This window comes from Notolepis coatsorum, assembly GCF_963971535.1.
Source record: "Notolepis coatsorum genome assembly, chromosome: 5".
NCBI classification, from domain to species: domain Eukaryota; kingdom Metazoa; phylum Chordata; class Actinopteri; order Aulopiformes; family Paralepididae; genus Notolepis; species Notolepis coatsorum.
The window spans coordinates 94579278-94602749 of NC_140169.1; the positions used below are offsets into that span (position 1 = coordinate 94579278).

Below are 23472 nucleotides of genomic sequence, written 5' to 3' on the forward strand. Positions count from 1 at the left end.
GGATGGAAATGGGTCTGTAGTTACCCGGTTCCAATTTGTTTCCCTTTTTGTGGAGAGGAATAACTCTTGCCGATTTCATTTCGCTTGGAAATGTTCCTGTGTCAATGGCTAGGTTGGTAATGTGAGCTACATATGGGGCAATGATTTCTGCAGCATCCTGCAAGAATTTACCAGGGATGTTGTCTAATCCAGTAGCCCTTGAGGTGTCAAGTTTTTTAAGCTTTTCCTGGACCTCCATCTCAGTCACTTTCCTAAAGGAAAAAGCATTTGCTTTAACCCCCTGATCTAGGTAGAATTTATGGACTTCACTCTCTATGTTGTTGCCGGGTTTAGCTGGGATCTTTTCCGATATAGTTTTTGCAATGGATGTAAAATAGCTATTCAGACAGTCTGCCACCTCTGATTTGTCTGCTGAAATTTTGTCTCCTATTTCTAAATTGATAAATTGCTTAATTGATAGTTTGGTGTATACTATGTCCTGCAGTCTATGTGGTGCTACTATCTTTTCTTCTAAGTTTCTCCAGGATACTGATGCTTGGGAGTCAAACCAGGTTGTCAGTGGTCTTAAAGAGTACGCTTTAAAATAGTGGTAAAAGTCTGGGAATGCTAGTCCACCGTCGGCTTTGTTTCTCTGTGCGGTGAATCTTTTTATTCTTGGAGGTTTATTATTCCAAACAAATTTATATGCGGAGGAGTGTAATTCTTTCCAGTAACCATCAGGAGGGGGTAGCGGTAACATTGTGCTAATGAAGTTGATTCTAGGTAAGACATTCATCTTAACTATTGATACTCGGGCCTGTACTGAATTTTTAAGTTTGGACCACCTGTCAAAGTCGTAATTGATCTTATCTTGGACTTTTGTGTAATTGTACTTCACCGTTTGGTTTATAGTAGGGAATACCTCAACTCCTAAACATCTGAAGTGTTTTACCATTGGTATTTTTCCTGGAAGGAGTATATTCTTTGTAAGGGCGTTAAGTGGTAGGAAGGCCGACTTTGGCCAATTTATCCTAAATCCCGATAGATTGCCAAAGTCATCAATCAACTTGAGAAGATGAGGCATTGAGGTGGTAGGGTTTCCCATGAACAATATTACGTCGTCCGCATATAAACTAATATGATGTTGTGTGCCCTTGATTGAGATTGGTTCTATGGATTGGGATTGTCTTATATACTGTGCTAAAGGCTCTAATGATAAAGCGAATAGTCCGGGACTAAGAGGGCAACCCTGTCTGGCAGAGCGCGATACCGGAAAAATTCCGGAGGTAATTATACCTGTTGTGATCATGGCCGATGGGTCTTTGTATACTACTTTTATCATATCAATGAATCCGTTTCCTAACCCCATCCTTTCTAGTACTGCCCATAAGTAAGACCATTCCAACCTATCAAAGGCTTTCATCGCATCCAGGGACAGCATTGCTATAGGTGAGTTGGCATCCTTGCTGGCATCTAGCACATGTAGTAACCGTCTTATATTATCCGTGATCAAGCGGCCTCTTATGAAGCCAGTCTGATCCGGATGAACTAAAGTTGTCATATGCTTTTGAAGTCTGATGGCTAATACCTTGGAATAAAGCTTGATATCGGTTCCGAGGAGACTCAAGGGTCTATAACTACCGCAATCGGTGGGGTCTTTGTCTTTTTTTAGGAGGACAGTTATAAGTGCAATATTGTCATTCTTATTGAAATTCCCCTCCTTGATTGAGTATAAAATCATATTAAGTAATGGGGGTCCAATTACATCCCAGCATGAGAGGTACAATTCTGGTGGGATACCGTCCCTTCCAGGAGCCTTACCAATTTTCATTTCTGATATAGCCTCCCTAAGTTCCTCTAGTGTGATGGGTGTTTCTAATTGTTTAGCGTCTTCCTCTGATAGTTTAGGTAGGTTAATTTTATTAAGATATATATCCATTTTGTTTTGATCGAAGGTCATTTCTGATTTGTACAAGTTGGAGTAAAACTTTTTGAATGTCTCGTTGATTTTATTGGGGTCTGTAACCAGTCCTTGCTGGGCCTTAATGGTAGGGATATCTGCAAATTTTGCGTTGGCTCGTATCTCCATAGCTAGTAAGTGACTTGGTTTAGAACCATGAAAGTAATACTGTTGTTTTGTGTTACGTATTAGAAATTCAGATTTTTTTTTTTTTTACTCTGTAGCACCCTGAGATTCTCAGGAAGGTAGGGTGCGTTACAAATTAAATGTATTATTATTATTATTGTTGTAGCCAGATTCAGTCCTTAATATTTATTTATTTATTTAGTTAAATATATGAAGCAATATTGTTTGGAAAACAATTTGAAATTAACTTGATTGATAACATCTTTTATTTATTATGACTTGGATGTGTGTTGCTTCGACAACATGGAGGCATGTCTGGTCCAGCCCATTTTGAACCGGTGATTACAGCACCGAGTGTGTGAACTCACTTTATCAATGGACTGGTGCGCTGGTAAAAAACACGACACTGGAATGCAAGGCATGTAGCCCACACGGTTTTTGACCGTCGCAAACGCTATGGATTTGGAACTTTAGAAATAATTGGAAACAGGCAACAGCCTACAGGACACCATGCAACGGGAATAAGCCAGCACACCTCCACGTCATCCGGTAGGAACCCATCCACGCCAAACAAAGCTTCAAGTAAATGACAATAAATACTCTTTTCTATATACCAAACAATTCATCTCAGCTGTTTTCTTACGGAAAAGCGAATGCGCGTGTCAACCAAGGCTGTGGATTCCACAATTACGACAAGCTAACCCCTGCAGAATTAACCACATCATCAAAACATCACACCCCTGTCCCACAATGCTGGGCAGAGACGCTGGGGCAAACCCACCCCGGCAGTTTTACTATACCTGCTAACATAGTTAATGCCACATCAACTTTGACACCCCATTCAGTAAAGTGTGTGTGTGTTGGTCCACCCTCTCTTACCCTGTCCGAAGCGTCCGGTCTTGTGCACCTCGCTCGCCCCGCGGTATCCCAGCATCCTGCAGACCACGTCCCCGTCCTTCCTGTCCCAGACGTCGTCACACACAGTCCCCCAGCGACGCTCGTGGAACACCTCCACGCGGCCCTCGTGGACCCCCGACCCGTTCACCAGCCTCACCAGGGTCTCCTCCACTGGAACACACACACACACACACACACACACACACACACACACACACACACACACACACACACACACACACACACACACACACACACACACACACACACACACACACACACACACACACACACACACACACACACACACACACACACACACACACACACACACACACACACACACACACACACACACACACACAGTTTTAAAAACATGCACACACGTGCACACTGATGATATACTGTATGTACAAAAACACATCAGGATCACTAGCTTATCTGGTCCAGACTGTGATGAAAGTTATGGGGAGAAATGGACACCAGTGCCTCCAGTCTGACCCAGTATGAACTCTTACCCTCTGACAGATCGTATATAGAGTAACCAGCCTGACCCAGTATGAACTCTTACCCTCTGACAGATCGTATATAGAGTAACCAGCCTGACGCAGTATGAACTCTTACCCTCTGACAGATCGTATATAGAGTAACCAGCCTGACCCAGTATGAACTCTTACCCTCTGACAGATCGTATATAGAGTAACCAGCCTGACCCAGTATGAACTCTTACCCTCTGACAGATCGTATATAGAGTAACCCGATGGAAATGTAATAAAAACGAATTTGTGTCTACCTCAATTAAAGCTGCAATGATACTTAATTCTGACAGCAACAGCTGCAAAGGAATGTGAATCACTACCCACCTTCAAAACCACTCAAAGAGCACCTACGGGAGACTGCAATTCGAAACTGGCCCCTGTAAATGTCCTAACCAAACCCCCTCCAATGTACAGTAAATGTCCAAACCCAACCCCCTCCAATGTACAGTCCCCCCCCCACCCCACCTCCTCCAATGTACAGTTTCTTCCCCCTCAAATGTATATACTCTCCTTTCAGACTCTTTTTGTATCACAAACAGTACTGTATGTAAATCTGGTATGTCATAAATGTCTAGATGTAACAGTACTGTCTACCTGTATGTCAATTCTGTGTATTGAGCTGTACTGTATTGTACCCATTCTGCAATCTGTTAATAACATTTTCAATCAATCAAGCATTTTTCACATTTTCACAAAACCTCTCATAACCACCTGCTATCAGAAGGTCTCATTGAATCATGGTGTCCTACTCAATCAACCCTGCTATCAGAAGGTCTCATTATCAGTGTCGTCCTTTCTTCCTCCCGAGGGAGTTAACGGCGATCGTCCTGATCGGAGTGTATATTCCACCGCAAGCCAGCAACAAGGTTGCGCTCTCCAGACTACACGACGAGGTAAATAGAATACAAGTGGCTAACGTTAACGCCGCCATTTTAGTGCTGGGAGATTTCAATAGCGCCAATCTGAGAAAGGTATTGCCTGACTTCTATCAGCATGTGACTTGCAACACCAGAGGCGGTAACATCCTAGATCACTGTTACACGCAATTTAAAGGTGGCTACAAGGCTCATTCTGATAGTGGCTTTGGTAAATCAGATCACGCGTCCATTTTTCTTTCACCAAAGTACAAACAGAGAATTAAAAGTACTCCCGTAGTCTCGCGAGAGGTGCAGAAATGGGATTTGACGTCAGAAGAGACGATCCGGTCAGTGTTTCACTACACAGACTGGAATGTGTTCCGCGACACAGATAACATTAATGTCTACACGGAGACAGTGCTGGACTATGTTTGTACTAGGGTGAAAGAAACAATCCCCACTACCAAAATGAAAGTTTACCCAAATCAAAAACCCTGGGTAGACAAATCCGTCCGTGAAGCTCTGAGAGAGCGCACCAAAGCATACAATGACGGCCTAGTGGCAGGCAACATGAATGACCACAAGGTGGCGCGACACAACGTAAGGAGGACAGTGTCAGAGGCCAAACGGCGCTACAGGGATAAAATTGAACTCCAGTTTGAACAAGCTGACTCTAGAGCTATGTGGCAGGGGCTCAAAACGATGACAGACTACAAAGGCGCCTCCCTCAAACTGAACAGTGACATCTCCTTAGCAAATGACCTCAATACCTTCTATGCGAGGTTTGATGCTGGTAATAACAACACCAGCTCACAAGCCTCGGCAATGGGGGGGGGGGGGGTCGGCTGCTGATGGAGGCGCAGTGTTCAGGGTAACAGAGCATGAGGTGAGGCGGACCTTTAAAAAAGTGAATATCAGGAAGGCAGCAGGTCCGGACGGCATCCCCGGCCGCGTCCTAAAAGTCTGTGCCGACCAACTGGCCCCAGTATTCACTGACATATTTAACCTGTCCTTAGAACAGGCTGTCATCCCCACCTGCCTGAAGAAGTCCACTATTATCCCTGTACCCAAAAAATCCAAGCCTGCTTGCCTCAACGACTACCGCCCTGTAGCTCTCACCTCCATAGCCATGAAGTGCTTTGAGAAGCTAGTAAAGGGCTACATCTGCTCCTCCCTCCCCATCAACATGGACCCCCTGCAATTTGCATACCGCCCCAACAGGTCCACGGAGGACGCCATATCCCATGTGCTGCACACAGCAGCATCACACCTGGACAAGAGGCAGGGGAACTATGTGAGAATGCTATTCATCGACTACAGCTCGGCATTCAATACCATAGTCCCCTCCATACTCATAGCCAAGCTCAGGGACCTGGGCTTGGGCTATGACCTCTGCCAGTGGGTCTTGGACTTCCTGACTGGCAGACCCCAGGTGGTGAGAGCAGGCAACTGCACCTCCTCATCCATCACCCTCAACATAGGGGCCCCCCAGGGCTGTGTTCTGAGTCCCCTCCTCTACTCCCTGTACACACACGACTGTGTGGCTCAGCGGAGTAGCAATACAATCGTCAAATTTGCTGACGACACAGTGGTGGTGGGCCTGATCTCTGCCAACGACGAGAGGGCCTACCTGGAAGAGGTCAAGGTCCTGGCGGGATGGTGCCAGGAAAACAGCCTCTCCCTGAACGTCAGCAAAACAAAGGAGATGATTGTGGACTTCAGGAGGTCGGGGGTCAAGGACTACAGCCCCCTCAGCATCGACGGGGCACCGGTTGAGAGAGTCAACAGCTTTAAGTACCTCGGAGCCTACATATCCGAGGACTTGACATGGACCACACACATTAACAGTGTGGTGAAGAAGGCACGACAACGCCTCTACTTCCTCAGGCGCCTAAGGAAGTTCCAAGTCAGCCAGAAGATCCTTAAGAACTTCTACTCATGTACAATAGAGAGCATCTTGACCGGCAACATCACCTCCTGGTTTGGGAATAGCACTGCACAAGACCGAAGCAGACTACAAAGAGTGACACGTTCAGCCGAACGCACAATTGGAGGGGGGCTCCCCACCCTCCAGAACATTTACTACAAGCGTTGCAAGGGCAAGGCTAAGAGAATCATTAAAGACTCCAGTCACCCGAACAACTGCCTCTTTGAACTGCTGCGGTCAGGCAAGCGATACCGGAGTCTCAAGGCGAGCACAGAAAGACTCAGAAGTAGCTTCTATCCCCAGGCCATCAGGCTGCTAAACGAACAATGAATGAACACTACACAACAACAACCACCAAACGCACATAGCACACACATCCACACGCACACACTCACTTTAAACAAACACACTGTAGCACCCACTCCACACACTTTATAGCACACACCCACTTTAAACAAACACACTGTAGCACCCACTCCCCACACTTTATATTTATGGATGAAGGATTGCACTACAACTCGTACACCTTACTGTAAATTGTACCTAAAATTGTACCTCATCCCATTTCTGCTTTGCACTAGATAGTACTGTACATTAGTACACTGCATAGTATTGTGTATTGTATATTATATGGTAACTCAGAACATTGTACATATGTCTATACCGAACACTGTGACCTCATTTTCTTCTTCTAAATTCATGCTATATTATGTTATTATGTTATTTGATACTATCTTGTCTAGCACAGTCTCTGGAGCGTAACAGTAAGAAGCATTTTGTATGAAAGTATTCTGTACTTCTGTATGACAACTATTAAAGAACTTGAACTTGAACTTGAATCATGGTGTTCTAGTCAATTATTAACCCTGCTATCAGAAGGTCTCATTGAATCATGGTGTTCTAGTCAATTATTAACCCCGCTATCAGAAGGTCTCATTGAGTCATGTATGGACAAAACCTGTCCGTGCATAAACCAATGCATTTATATATTCTTTTCCTTCTCTTTTTTTTTACATCAATGTTGTTGCTTTTTACATCAAATCCCCAGCGAATCTCTTAGTTATTATAACTAATTGTGCTAGCAAGGCTCTAAAATGTTATGTAGTTAAATAATGTTGCTTGAGGCTACAGGAGCTGTGCAATAGGTTCATGGTGGTGGGGGGGTACACCGGGTTCAACTCCGGCTGTCGGCGTTGCCTCCGGCTTGGGCCAGCCGCCATACTAATTCAATTGGCAGAATTAGCGGGTGGAAGTCGATGGGTGGTAATCTGGACGTTGTGGACAGCGACTCCTACAGGTCGGTTGGGGACGCCTGCACAGCAGAGACAGGAAATGGCGGGGGTAGTGTGAGCCTCCCACACGTTACACCTCGCCAATGAGAGTCCGCGCTGGCAGGTGAAAAGATGTGACAGGCTGCTTCCTCGTGTACCGGAGGGGACACGTGATGCAAGGCTTCTATCCTCCCTACAACCGGCCAGTGGGGGGCATATGCGAGCAACGTTCAAGACAGGGGAGGGAAGAATTGGCACAGAGGAATTGGGATGGGAGAAAAATAGAAAAAGAGGAAAAAAAGTTAAAAAAAAAAAGAAGAAGAATTACGCCTGGGCCCAAGTATATTTCCTGTCAGTTATTGTATCAGCAAACACTGCAACGGGGAATAACCCTGGGTCCTTTTACTGTATGTAAAATGTTTCTGTTGTCAAGTTAGAACATATCTGTATGATAAGATCATATCTCATGTCTGCAGCAACTGAGTCCAAGACAAACTTACCTACAGAGACAATAAAGGACGTCGTACATGTGCAGGCAACGGCTAATTGTACATGCATGCCTACGTGCACACAAAACACAACGTGCATGTATAGAACACGTGATACGTGTGATAAAAAAGGTCTCTTAAAAACTTTCATTGTGGTTCAGAGAACGATGAAAGATGAATGAAGTGGCAATGAGAGATGACATGTCGTCACTTGTTTCCCTAGTTTATACTGTATCGACAGTCACGACTTAACTGCCTCTAAACAGACCGTTATTCTTCTTAGAGCTGTTTATGGATGAATTGAATCAAGCCTCGCAAATCAAACGGAGAGGAAAACAAACTTGGATCAGTAGGCTGCTTTCAACTTTGATTTGGTGGATTTGTGTTGTTGTTGTCACAAACCAAAAAGAAAAAGGGCTCCGTTTGCACAAGAATGTCTTTGTACTACATCTTCCAACACAATGAAAATAACTATAATAATATTATAAATATAAATAATATTAATATAAATAATAGTAAATTCGATGTCATTATACAGCTAGAATAGTTTGGCATCCAACCAGAGAGCAAATGTAATAGTAAAGTGCAATAGTACTGAGTGTAGTGCTAATCAGATGTATGTACAGAGTTGTAATATTATTGTACAGTGATACAGGTATAGAGACAGTATAGTACAGTAGTAGTCATACTGGCCTGCAGTGTACCTAGTAAGAGTAGGTCCATGGGGACATTAACGTGTGTTGTCGGGCCGTACAAATAAATTTGATTTGATAACATGGCATGTACAGACAGATGTGGATAGATATATATGGTAAGAATAAAAATATATACGGTATATGTGCAGCATTATTGTACATGCTAATGTAATGTATTTTATCAGCAGGCTTGTAACCTACTGATTCCTACTGTGTTTTAATTATTGTACTGTGCTTTAATTATTGTAGTGCTCATGACACCTGCCCCAGAGAATATGGTTGAAAATTTGCCAATCTGGCTAAACTGGCATATTTACAGTAATGTTCCTTAAGCACTGTCTCTGTATTTTAAACCAATAAATACAAAACATACAAATACAGTTGCAGACAGAGGGCTTGATGTCGAGGTCCTTGGTTTCTACAAGGTCACCAAGTTTGGAGATGAGTTTGGAGGGGATGATGGTGTTGAACGCTGAACTGAAGTCAGTGAACAGCATTCTCACATGGGTGTTGCTCTCATCCAGGTGGGAGAGGGTGGACTGGAATGTACCGCTGAGGAGATAGTGTCCTCCGTGCTCCTGTTCTCACAGTAGGTGAATTGGTGTCTGTCCAGTGAGGGCGAGAGGCCAGATGTGAGGTGAGCCAGGACCAGTTTCTGAAAGCACTTCATGATAATGGGGGTCAGGGAAACAGGGCGGAAGTCATTAAGGCTCGAGGCGGAGGAGTGTTTCAACACTGGCACAGTGGAGGTGCTTTAAAAGCACGCTGGGTAGGGATGGGAATTGATAAGATTTTATCGTTACAATTCCATTATCGATTCCGCTTATCGATTCGATTCTTTATCGATTCCCTTATCGCTTCTTGATACATTTATAATTTAAATAAATAAATAGGAAATTCAACAGAACTAAGCTGGTTAGAATAACAACATGCACCTTGACATTTCTGATTGTCATTTATCATTTATTGTTGAGCCCCCATGTCAGAAAAATACAAAAACTGTAAAAAGGTCGTTATTGCAAAAGAGAATTTGTTAGCAATAACCGGTCTGTATAAATAAAGGCCAGCTCAGTGTTCTCTCTCTGTCTCTCTCTGCAATGAGCATGGCTATTTAGCTAGCTAGCGGCTAACGTTACTTTACCATGTAAATGAATGACTAGGATCAGGCCCGGACTGGCCATCGGGAGCACCGGGAGTTTTCCCGGTGGCCTGGCCTGCACAGGTTAAAAAAAAATTATATATAAAAAAAAAATATATATATATATATTATTATTTTTTTTTTATTTCTTTTTGCCAGGCGATTGTTTCTAGTTGTGGCGGCGGCGCGGCGCGATAGTTAGATAACCTAGATGGGTGGGGAACAACCAGGATTTCACTGTCTGCCACAGAGTTGGAGAACTATCTGACTCTCTCTCACTGGCCGGCGGATCACACACACACAATGGAGCCGTGCTGCCGCTTGTGATTGGTGGAGGCGGGACCAGGCGATACAACTGATTGACAGCGGAGGCGGCGAATGGAATGGCAGACGGCACTCAGATGCAGAATAACAGCCAGGCAATGAGCCAGGTAGTGAGGGACTCGGGAGAGATACAGTAGAGCGAAAGTCAATTAACGTTGATGTCAAGATGGACAGTGGAAGAAAGAGAAAGGGTGGAGGAGAGAGGGATAAAACAAAGAAAAAGAAAGGCCCTTACAGGAGAGAGTGGTTAACTGTATTATAATAGTAAATAGAAAAATATGTTGTGCTCTTGCTTTTTTCTTTTTGAAGGTGGAGAGAGTAGCATTGCTAGTGCCACAACAGTTTTATTTGAGGTCCATAACAGTACATTGTACTAAGCAATTGTTGGCTCATTAGTTTGTGATTCACATGCACTAAAATTCACCAGAATGGAGGAAATTAAGTCTTTGTAACAAAAAATTTCCTGGTGGGGGACCCCCAGACCCCCCGCTTAAAAAGTGGCCTGACTGGGGCTATATTTCGCGCTATATCTCCCGGTATGAATTATTTCCCCAGTCCGGCCCTGACTAGGATGCAAAGCACTTTCAGTTTTCACTGCACACACAAAACGGTCGCAATATCGAGCCCTAGGTTTTCCTAGTCAAGGAATCAAATAGTCTGCTATGGCTGCATGCGTGGCGCTAACATTATTGTTTTTAAATGCGCAACTGTCGGAAAAACATGGCATCGATAAGAGGAATCGATAGTCACGGAGGCATGCGATTCCAGGAATCGGACAACTAGGAACCGGTTCTCAATCGATTCCGATTCTCGATTCCCATCCCTAACGCTGGGACAACTGCCTGGGCTTGTGACAGGTTGAAGATGTCAGTCAAGACCTCTGTCAGCTGCTCAGCACTGAGCCCATGGCCGGGGATGCCATCAGGGCCAGCCGCCTTACGTGCATTAGTCCTGCTCAGTGCGGTACACACGTCAGTGGGGGAGAGAGTGAGGGGTTGGAGGTTGGCAGGGAGGGCAGCCTTGGTGGGCGCCTCCTGGTTGTCCCTGTCAAAGCGGGCATAAAAGTTATTGGGCTCATCAGGGAGGGAGGGGTCAGTGGTTGGGGGAGAGTGGTCGTCTGTGATGGCCTGGATGCCCTGCCACATGTGCCAGGGGTCAGAGTTGTTGAAGTGCTCTTCAACCCGTAGCTTGTGGCTGTGCTTGGTCCGCTTGATTTCCCTATTCAGGTTAGCCCTCGCTGAACAGTTGGCCTGGGTGTCACCAGATCTAAAAGTAGTGTCACATGCCTTTAGTAGTGTATGGACCGCTGTTCATCCACGGCTTCTGATTGGAGAATGTAGTGATCTGTTTAAGGGAGGTGACACAGTCAATGCTGGAGTTGATGTAGTCCACAACAGAGGTGGTGTAGGAGTCAATACCAGTGTGGGAGTCCAGGGTGGCCTGAGTGACAAACATACTTTCAGTTTGTGTGTTGAAACCGGTGCTGCAGCTCAGAGTCTGCCCCCTCAGGCCAAATGTTGACTGTTCTAACTGAGGGATTCACATCTGTGATGAGCGAGGTGTACTTGGGTAAAAGGAACAAAGAGATGTGGTCTGGTTGTAAAGACGTGTTCTGGTGGACCACCTCAAATCAAATCAAATCAAATCACATCTTCCAACATCATAAAATAAATAAATAAAATCACACCTAGAATCAAGGGGATACATTCCGTCTTCCCTCCTGTTATCGATTCCTCTGTAAATACGCACAACACTTGAATGGAGAAAGCTTTTAAAGTCTGGTCCCGTCTCTCTGGGCCTGGTCCTGTCTCTCTGGGTCAGGTCCTGTCTCTCTGGTCTGGTGTCTCTGGGTCTGGTCCTGTCTCTCTGGTCTGGTGTCTCTGGGTCTGGTCTGGTCTCTCTGGTCTGGTCCTGTCTCTCTGGTCTGGTGTCTCTGGGTCTGGTCTCTCTGGTCCTGTCTCTCTGGTCTGGTCTGGTCTCTCTGGTCTGGTCTGGTCTCTCTGGTCTGGTGTCTCTGGGTCTGGTCCTGTCTCTCTGGTCTGGTCTGGTCTCTCTGGTCCTGTCTCTCTGGTCTGGTCCTGTCTCTCTGGGTCTGGTCCTGTCTCTCTGGGTCTGTCTCTCTGGTCTGGTGTCTCTGGGTCTGGTCCTGTCTCTCTGGTCTGGTCCTGTCTCTCTGGGTCTGTCTCTCTGGTCTGGTGTCTCTGGGTCTGGTCCTGTCTCTCTGGTCTGGTGTCGCTGGGTCTGGTCCCGTCTCTCTGGGTCTGGTCCTGTCTCTCTGGCTCTGGTCTGATCTTTCTAGGTTTTCTGGACCAGCTATAGGAGGGTCTGGTCTAGTATCTCTGGGTCTGGTCTTGTTTCTCTTGGTCTTCTTGACCAGTCAGAGGAGCGGTGTTAAAATCCATTGCCAACTGCCTTCCCAGTCACAGTAAAGCAGCTTCTACACCTGCCAACTTGTACCTGTTCACCTTGTTAATAAACCAAACCACCTGCCAACGTTCATCTGTTCACCTTGTTAATAAACTAAACCACCTGCCAACGTTTATCTGTTCAGCTTGTTACTGTAAAAAACTACACCAACTGGATGGAGAGGAGAGAGGAAGAGAGGAGATAGGAGAAGAGAGAAGAGAAGAGGAGGAGGGGGGAGACAACAGCTTGAAGGATGAGGACAGCTACGGAGAAACATTGCTTTAAAACTGGCCTTTTGTTCTGCAAATTGATCCATCAACGCCCAGGGTCAGGTGTCAAGCAGCACACAAGTGTCTGACGTCAGTAATGAGTGAGATCTAAATGCATGCTGGATAAGCGTCAGTGAAGCGTACGAAGAGGGACAAAGAGGAGTTTTCCTACAGGAGTTATCTGAGGGAGAAACCTATTCTTTAAAATGTTATTTCCCTTCCTCTTTGACATTTTTCTATCTCTCTTCCTCCCCTCCTCACCTGTCCTTCTGCCACTCACACATATCCCCTTTGACAATGTGTTTCCTACCCAGTCCAACACCAGCTTCAAGCCATCCACGCCAGTTTGGGAGCAATCCTGCTAATCTTTCCTACCCCCCCCCCCCCTCTCCCCCACAGCCACAAATATACCTATATCACTGTATGTCAAGTCAAGGTCAAGTTTATTAGTATGTCCCAAACTGGGCAATTCATGTTACAGCAGATAAATAGGAGCTCCAAACAAAACACAGCAAACATACATAAACAAGAAGAACACAGACAGACATGCAGACATGGTCGCAGGATCAGATGATGACAACAGCCAAACAAGCAACCACAACCATCCCCCACCCACCTCAAAGCTGCCCTCTCCTGCCTCTTCCAATAAATGGCACAAATGGAGATAGGTATAAATGAGAATTTGTATCATCTATTGTTTTTAGCTGCAGGGGCCTCCAAACGTTGGCCGGAAGGCAATAATTGATACCCTCCCTATGTGGAGGCTTATGGAACTATCAGGAAAGCAGACTTCATTACTGCCTACACCCATAATCAAAACCTCCAGCTTCTGGCTCTTATTGAAACATGGATAACAACACTGGCAGCCTTATCTACAAACTATAACTTCTCTCACACACCACGACCCTCCAGACGTGGTGGAGGCACTGATTTTTTTACCTCTCCCTCATGGTCTACAAAGTAACTCAATATAATTTCCAAACCTGTCACTCTCCTCTCTCGAATATCATGCAGTATCTGTCTCTAATCCATTCAATCTCACCATTGTTACTCTCTATCGCCATCCAGGTCCCCTCGATGACTTCCCAGATGAGCTGGATATGCTTCTAGGCTCTTTCCCAGAAGATGGAACCCCCTTCCTCCTAATGGGTGACTTCAACCTGCCTGACTCGTCTCAGTCAGACACAGTGGTCTCTCTCCTACAATCCTTTGACCTGACTCCCACTGTCATGCCTCCCACCCACAAAGCAGGCAGCTCCTTGGATCTCATATTCTCCCGTAACTCCAGCATCATTAACACCATGGTAACTCCCCTTCAGTTATCTGACTACTTTTTCATATCCTTCTCACTTACTCTTATGCTTAACCCCAAACCATCCATTCCAAACCAGATCAGTCAGACGCAACCTGCATTCCCTATCCCCCTCCACCCTCTCTTCAGACATCCTATCCGCTCTACCTTTGAGTGAGACTTTCTCTGCTCTACCCTCAGATACGGCAACCTCCACCCTCCTTTCAGCCCTCTCAACCTCCTTTGACAAGCTCTGTCCCCTCGCCGAGAAGCCTGCTCACTGTCCCCCCCCCCCCAGTCCATGGCTGTCGGATGCAGTGAGAGAAGAAAGACAGAGAGGAAGTATAGAAAGTCACGCCTCAGGGGTGCTCCAGTAGCACACCATGTTACCGCGCTGCGTCGCGGGACTCCGTGCTGCGTCACGGATCTGGTTGACTCCGAGTTCGATTCCCGGACTCGCCGTCATTTGCCGAATGTCTCCCCCTGCTCTCTCTCCCGTTTCACCCTACAACTGTCGGTCATGCTTGACCAGAAAAGCGATAAACGCTAAAAAATAAAGTAAAAAAAAAAAAAAAGAAAGTCACGCCTCACTGGTGACATCACCACCTATCATAACATCTTGTTAGTTTTCTCCAAAACCATTACTACTGCCAAAGCTTCTTTCTTTCACCATACGATCGAGGCCTATGCTAAAAACCTTCGCAAACTCCACACCACCATGTCCTCTCTCCTCACTCCACCCCCTCCTCTTCTCCCTCTACACCAAATCTCTGGGTAACATTATCACGTCTCATGCCTTCTCGTATCATTGCTCTGCCGATGATACTCAACTCTTCCTCTCCTTTCCTCCCTCAGATATCCACGTCTCTGAGCGGATCTCGGCCTGTCTGTCCGACATCTCTGCCTGGATGACGACCAACCACCTAAAACTGAACCTAAGCAAAACAGAATTGCTTCACCTGCCGGCCAAATCCTCCCAGCTGACCGACCTTTCAATCACAGTGGAAAATGTAGCCATGGCCTCATCCCCGACCGCCAAGAACCTTGGTGTAGTCCTTAACGATTGCCTGAACTTCTCCGCTCACATCGCCGCAACAGCCAGAACCTGTAGATTCCTCCTGAGCAATGTCAGAAGGATCCACCCTTTCCTGACAAAATAAGCCACTCAACTCCTTGTCCAATCAACAGTCATGTCTTCCAAGCCTCTTCAACTCATCCAGAACGCAGCCGCTCGCCTGATCTCCAACCTACCAAAGTCAGCCCATGTTACCCCACTTCTTAGGAACCTGCACTTGCAAAGGTCCTTGACCTGGCATATCGCGAGGCGAAGGGAACAGTTCCTGCCTCCCTCCGGTCAATGGTCTCTTACTAAACACCCTCAAGACCCCTACGCTCTACATTCTCTGGCCGCCTCAGAACCACTCCTATCCGAGCTCCGGGAGGGTCATCAAGGAGAAGCCGCCTATTATCTGTCCTCACTCCACAATGGTGGAACGAACTTCCCACCACAGTTAGGACAGCCGAAACCCGACATCGCCGTCGACTACAAAAACCAATTCTTCAATCTGAAATGAAAGAAATATATTTAAAAAATAAACACTAACCTTCTTACTGTCTTACACCATCATGCACTCTTCCTACTATACTAATATGTATTTACTACTATGCACTCAACACTGCAACACCCAAGTTTCAGCACTGTTTGATGATCATTGTTACTCAGCTGTAAGAGTTGTACCCTTCCTTCTGACTGTCGTACTGCATAACTTGTAAGTCACTTTGGATAAAAGCATCAGCTAAATGACAAAATGTAAATGTGAGAGAAGAGAGAGAAGAGAGGAAAGAGGAGACGATGAGAGAAGAGGAGAAGAAATGAGAAAAGAGGAGAGGAGAGAGAAGATCATTTGAGAAAGAGGAGAAGGGAGGAGAGAAGAGGAGAGAAGGATGAGAAGATAGGAGAGGAGAAGAGAAGAGGAAAGAATATAAGAGAGAGAAGAAAAGGGAAAAAAGAGAGAAGACTAGAGGACAGATGAGAGAGAGAAGACAAGAAAATATTAAAGGGGATGAAGGAGGAGAGAGGGAGGACAGAAGAGAGGATACAAAGAAGGGAAAGGAGATATGTGAAGAGAACAGAAGATAAAACATCATATAAAAAGAGGAGAAGAGATGAAAAGAGAGAATATAAAAAGAAAATGTTGTTTGAGAAGAGAGATGAAGATAGTAAAGGGGAAGAGAACAGAACAGAGTATAGGATAAGACAGGGCAGGATAGAGGAAGTGAGCAGCTACTGTAGATGTACAGCAGATGTTTAGGCCGTGCTCTGGCCTGGCCTGGCTTGACATGGCATGGCCTGTTTCTGGGCCAGATGGCACCTTGTTGTGTTGATGAGAACCAGCTGTTGGAGTGGAACTAGGCCCAGCCTAGAGCGCCTGTAGTGATAACTACCATCAGATAAAAGCTTCCCTCCTGCCAGCGTACAGTTAGTAGGAGTGCAACAACAATTTCTGTATGCATTCAAATGTATTTCACAGCCATCATCATCACAGCCGTCTACATTCCACCCCAAGTTGATAACGGCAGGGCACTAGCGGACCTTCAGGATACGTTAGGCCGGTATCAGATCAAACATCCAGACGCGGCCATGGTGGTGGCTGGCGACTTCAATAAAGGCAAATCTAAAAAAGGTTATGCCAAACTTCTTCCAACATATTTCATGCACCACCAGGTAGGGATGGGTACCAAATCCGGTACTTTTAAGGGTACCGACCGAATCACGTCGGTACTACAGAGTACCGATTCACGTGAGATCCACCGGCGCCATATTTTGGTACTGTAAAAAAAAAATATATATATATAATAAAATATATACTAAGAAGTAAGTCCTCATTGCGGTGCCCAGGGACCAACTCCTGTTGTAATGCCAGTACCCTGGTCAAGGGCAATGGCAGGAAACCTAGCATTCGTGTATTTTGGTGTGGGAGGAAACATGGGGAGAACATGCAAACTCCACACAGAAAGGCCTCCTGCTGGGGTTTCTTGCTGCGAGGCAACAGTGCTAACCACTGAATTGAATTGAATTGAAATACTTTATTTTGACACAAATCGTAGGACAAAAACATTTTAAAAGACAAGACAATAACAGTGTCAACAACGCTGGTCAAAAATGGATAAAACACAATAAAGCCAAGGCTTGTTTCCATTGTGGTCCATACATGGAACATAAAAAGGCACAGAAACACAAATGGACATGTACACTAGACAGGATACATCCTAAAAATGTGTATAAAAACACCTAACCTGACAACTCATACAGTTAACTAATGTTAAAAGAAAATCCGCAACCCTTAACACTTTGGCTGCCATGGGTTAAATTCATTATCAACCGTAGGTTGCCGGCTCTATTTGTCTATAGAGAAAGTCCCCTTCTTTGCAGGGCTATAACTTTTTAAATTCTATTGCTACATTGCCATTATTAGGGCCCATTCAAAGTCCTATATGTATTGTTCATTGTGTAGCAACGTTAAACTTTTTCATTCACATATTCATAGTAACGTATGGTCTAATGTATAAGTATGTTTTCATCTCTTTCTGCAGCTTTCTCCAGAACGTGATCTATAGCCCCAAATACATTATATTGATGATGCAATACAGTTTTATGGCAATCAGCGTGATATAAAAAATTCCAACTAGACGTACTTCTAGAAGTTACTACACGTCATCTGATGTTGACCGGATGGGCTAGGGGGCGTTTATAATTCCGTGGGCAGCGTTATACCAATCATCTAATGTGGGTCAAATGTTGATAATAGCAGTTAGTATCGAAGACGGTAACTTTACACGCTAAAACTCACCCCAGTCTCCGCGCGCCGTTGGGCGATCATCGTAGAGTAGACATTTTACCATTATGGGATGTCGATTTACCCGGTCCATCTCCAGCTTGTATAATGGTATATACGTCCAAATCATGTTGTTTATCAAGTTATTGGCAATCGATCGCTATGTAGTGTGTCGAGATCGAGTCCCGGAACCTATAGCTAGTGCCCGGAAGTAATACGGCCGACCAGCACAATCTCCATAGCACTTCCTGTAAAGCGATTGCGCCGATCGGCCACCAGATGGCGCTCCTGAACCGCCAGAGAGCTCAGTGGGTCCTCCTGGTGGATCTCAGGCCAGCGGAGGGGAAATATGAATCCGATCCCAGATTTTTGAAATATTGATATTAAAGACGCTGTAAAGCATCTTCGGCAACTTGAGCATGGCCGGGAATGACGTGTTTAGGCGTTTTCCGGCAGTGTTAAAAGCAACTCATGATAAAAGAAATAAAAGCCAAGTTATGATAAAAGAGATAAAAAACATTTTAAGACCAATTTGAGTTGCTGCTGAGCCATGTTTTTAGGGCGGATTTAAATCCGAGAGGGGAGTTCAGGAGTTTTATGAATGTTGGCAGGGCATTCCACATTACCGTAGCCGAGTAAAAAAAATGCATCTTTCCCCATGCATGCATTTCCTGACTCTCGGCGGGACCAGGTCCGTGGGGCTCCCTCTTGTGGCCTGTTTGTGGACATCTCCTACTTTATTAAAATAATTTACTAGGTACTTGGGGACCGTTTCTTTCAGTACTTTAAAAACCAGTAGCATTTTAAGCTGGTGTACCCTTTCTTCAACCCTAAGCCATCCCAGACTGCTAAAGTGGGCTGGCGTTAGGTGAGTCCTAAAGTGAAGGTTGTGCAGGAGTCTCACTAGTTTGTTTTGGGAGGTCTGGAGCTTTGTCTTCATTTGTTTTGATATGTTGCTGTACCATGAAGTGCAAGCATAGTCAAAGTGACATTGGATGAGGGCTCCAGCTAGGGTCCTCAGAGCGTTTCTATTTATGAACGAGGAAATTCTAAATAAAAATTTGGTTTTTTGATTGACCTTAGTAATAACTTTTTGTGCCATTTTTTCGTTAGAAAGTTTGTTATTTAAAATAAAGCCCAGGTAGGTGACCTCCTCTTTATCCTCAATAATGTTTTCACCTACTCTAATTTTAAAACCCTGGGATTTCTTTAGGTTGGCGTTTGACCCAAAGAGTATGGCCTCTGTTTTTCCCAGATGAAGAGACAATTTATTGTCACTGAGCCAAGAGCAGATCTTTTTCATTTCATTGCTCAGGACACTTTCCACTTTAGACTTATCCCTGTCAGAGACCAGGAGTGCCGAGTCGTCAGCAAACAGGAACAGGTTGCAATCGCATGCCGATTTCATGTCATTAATATATATACAATGTATACCACTGTACCGCCAGTATGTACAGTACTGTATATCAATACTCTTTGGATCAGGCGCTAAGCACAGATACACTAAAGTCATACTTTATGATAAAGTCAGTCATCAGAAGTAATAGAACACAGTTTGCTCTTGATGGTAAAGTTGGTCATCAGAAGTAACAGAACATAATTTGTTCTTGTCAATATTCCTTTGCTGGGTGAATTCACAAAGTCAATGATTTTTGTATGTTTTTCTTTAAGCTTTATTAACTCAATGGGGGCCATCCACGTAATATTACAGTATGTGTTTGCCCGACAACCGTTGGGTGCCAGCCACGTAATATTACGTTTTTGGTTTGATATTAATATCCGATTCACTGTCACAGAGCTGTATTTTGGCTGGAAAATGCATATTGGGAGTCCGAAGGCTGCAGTAAACCCTGTTCCAGACCCTTGTGTTACACTGTAAGTAAGGTCTCGGGGCACAGATCTTTACTAGACGGCAAGGCTATAGGTTCAATCGGTCGCATCCAAACGTCTACAGGACATCCGATGCATATGCTGTGATTGATTATGCCGTGGCCCTAATCGACATTGGATGTACCAGATGGCGATCAAACAATTGGAATATTATTTTTGGAATACTCCTGGCCACAGGTAAGGACTATCTGATTCTGGCTTGATTGTGCAATGTTTTCATACCGATCCAGCTGATTAGCATTTTTAGCATTCTGGTAATCAATAATCAGAAACGACTTCCCCCGCCCCCTTGTATGCATTCATGGTGGAACATAATACCGATCATATGCATTTGGAATTTTAACTCTAGCTTGTGTAGGGCCGAAACGCCAATGGATTTAACGTTATTAGCTTAGCGCCTTATAAATAGCTTTGCAGGAATTATCCCAGATCATTCCGATATAACACTCATATTCATCACGGTATAAAACGGGAACGTATTGATGAAAAAAATATTTCTTTATGGCATATTGAACGGAAGGTTCATACTGTCAATTGACAATAACATTGGATACATAGCTATAATATAAAATATAGATTTAGCTCTACAAACAACGTGACACACAGTGAAAACTTGTAATGAAAAGCTGGCCTTCCTAGAGTGGGGCCCGTCTAATATCTGGCACTGATTGCGTTAAAGACAATATCATATACGGTACAGATAAAACATACAAGGATACACAAAACACAACATCAAAACAAGGTCCAGGGATACAAGATAAAAAAGGGTTGTCATGTTGGCCAAACTGTAACAACGGAGTTGCAGAAGTTGTTTATAAACCAAACCCTTGGCCTGCCTGCATGCTTCATTATAAAAGTTCCCCCATAAAACGCCACAGAAAGTCAGCGAACACAATGAAAAATCGATATGTAACTAACTATTTAACCCTCTAAAGCCTACATATAGACAAAGGTTTGCCAGGACATATTTTAGGCAATTCTGAGCTTATTCTTTGAGTCAGTATCAAGTGTTATACCTTCTATGAATCAGGGTAACCTACCCTATATTTCTGGTGCAGTGTAAAGTCATCATATATTACCTTTGTGTAAACATACAATATTTTACATAAAGAAACACTATTACTACAAATATTACTGAATTTTACGTTGCCTTCATATTCGGACCAATATATCCCTGCAACTTCAACAACTCTGTTGAATGTGCATTCCTCCCTGCGCGCCGCACGCTTATATAGTCCCGGGGGGAGGTGTGTGCCTGGCCAGGCGCGCGATCTCACGAGGGAGCCGAGCGTGAAATTCATTCGTCAGCAGTGTGCCCGTGCCGTAAGGCTGCGTGTGCGTCTGTGTGAATGCATGCATGTGTGAGCGAGCAGTTTGTTCTATTGAAATGCCCGCACACTACAGAACCATGTACATGTCAAAATACTTCCCAAAGGTCAGTGAATACCACGATCACAACACCAGAGGGAGCTCCACAAATCATGTTAAACCCAGATTCGGCTCAAATAAGGGACTAAACACGTTTCGCAATTATGCCACATCAATGTGGAACGCCCTACCCAAAGCTGTAAAGGAATGTGGATCACTACCCACTTTCAAAACCTCTCTCAAGGGACACCTACGGGAGACTGCAATTCAACACTGGCCCCTGTAAATATCCTAACCCAACCCCCTCCAATGTACAGTCATTTACCTAGTATGGTTTTGTCAATAGTCCAATGTACAATTTTGTTTGTTTGTACAGTTTCTCCCCCCCCCCCTCAATGTACAGTTTTGCTTGTTTATACAGTGTGCCCCCCCCCCAACCACCTCCAATGTAGATTACCCAGTATGGTTGTGTGGTAGTATTGACGTTGAATTTCATAATTAATAGGTGTGAATAAATTAGAGACCCATAATGTAAAGCCAGATGTATCTTTCAATAGCAGAGAGAGACTCAGTGGCTAAAACAGTCTCAACTGTCAGTTGAGACAGCTGCAGCAGATAACAGCAAGAGCCATTCTCAACCCCCACTCAAACAATGACTAAATTAGAGAGGAGAACAAACACCTTTTCGAACTGACTGTATGTAAATGCTGATCAAAGACAGCTGGGTGAGTGAGACAATCAGGGAGGTAGTCGTTCAATGGGGTTATGACTTTTGGAGGGCTAGCTTTTTGGTTAGGGGGAATAGCGGTAGACTCTCAAGGTACTAGGAATGCTTTGAGGTTCTGTCGTTGAGGGAGAGTTCCTAGACTCTTTCTGGCAGTAGGTAGGAGTGTAGAAATTAAGTGTGGATTGTATTAGCCGGAGATGAGTGTAGCCTGATGAGAGAGCAGAAGAGGGAGGAACAAAACTAACCCATTGTCGGTCTGTGGTTGATTAACGAGTTGTATGAGAGAGAGTTTGAAAGTATTTGTTTAGGTTCATAGGTTCAAATGATCAATGTAACTGTGAATGAATTGAGTGGCGTGTGAGTGCGTGTCAGGATGTGTTAATTTCAGTGGGTGATTGAAACTGTGGTGTGAGCGAGTGATATATTTTTACACGTAGGAGGACAGGTTAGAATTAAAGATACACATAGTCATTTGCAGAGCAATAAGAATTAGAGTGATTTTATTCACTTAGGTATAGGAGTTTTATTTTATTGCTTTCATTTGGTATTGTTTCTTTTAGAATGGGTGGTCACTCAATACGTGTGTTTATTTAAATTTTTGAGTGTGTGGCCTGAAGGGGTGACTGTGCTGGCTTGAGAGGTGTCAAAATCACAATGACAGGTGTGATGAGGTTTAGATGTAAGGTTTTAAATTTCTTTTCTTTTCTTTCTAAATAACCATTGAGGTGGTCTAAGTTTGGAGTTTGTTGATTTTATGGTTTTGGGTATGAATGGTAATTTAATTTCACATGTGAGGTCTGTTGGGATGTTTTTTTGATTATTTGCCTTTTGTTTCTTATTTCTCATCTGTTATGGTCTGGGTGAGTGGAGAAAGCTGGAGGAGGTGGCGTCAGAACGTCAACAGTGTGTCAACGAAAGCTAAGTGGCCCCATCACGTTTGCATATGATTACCATTTGGTTTCTCTTGAAAATATTTGACATGTTATGTGAAAAGAAATTTGTTTTGTGTATTCCCTCGCAGATTTCAGTGGAGGGGGGAAGACGGACCGTCACAGGTAGAGGAATCAGGGAGGATGTGTAGGGATACATTTCATTAGATTACGACACAATGGTGTGAACCCGTTCAGTCATTTCCTGTGGGAGATTGTTGGATTGTGGAAAGAGGTCGCTTGTGGACGCTGGCCCCTCCTTCAACATAGCCCCGAGAGCAGCGGCCAAAGGTTTGGGAAAAACCGCCAGACTGGCAGAGTCGTCTGTAGATCCAAAGACATACAGTCAGGGGTCAGAATGTGACGAGATCACAGGCCTACAAACGGGGTGAAGGGGGAGGCGAAAACGGTCAGAGACTGTGCAAGAAGTTGAGCGAGGGCCTCTGTGGAATGTGGTGTTTGATTGGTATGTTGAACGGGAGGTAACTGAACGGTAGCAACTGATATAGGTTATGACACAACGCAGGGGTACTAAACACATTCACATAGGTAGAA

At 44.6% G+C, this 23472-nt stretch overlaps 1 protein-coding gene across 1 annotated transcript in view; it reads right to left on the reverse strand.

The window, feature by feature from the left end:
- scara5 (scavenger receptor class A, member 5 (putative)) overlaps positions 1-23472 on the reverse strand; it is a gene marked incomplete at its 3' end in the record, with an annotated part of 446945 nt that overhangs the window by 65277 nt on the left and 358196 nt on the right. The window contains exon 11 of the mRNA XM_084314185.1: positions 2945-3133. Within this exon, the coding sequence (XP_084170311.1) occupies positions 2945-3133 (189 nt within the window). The remainder of the gene's footprint in view (positions 1-2944; positions 3134-23472) is intronic.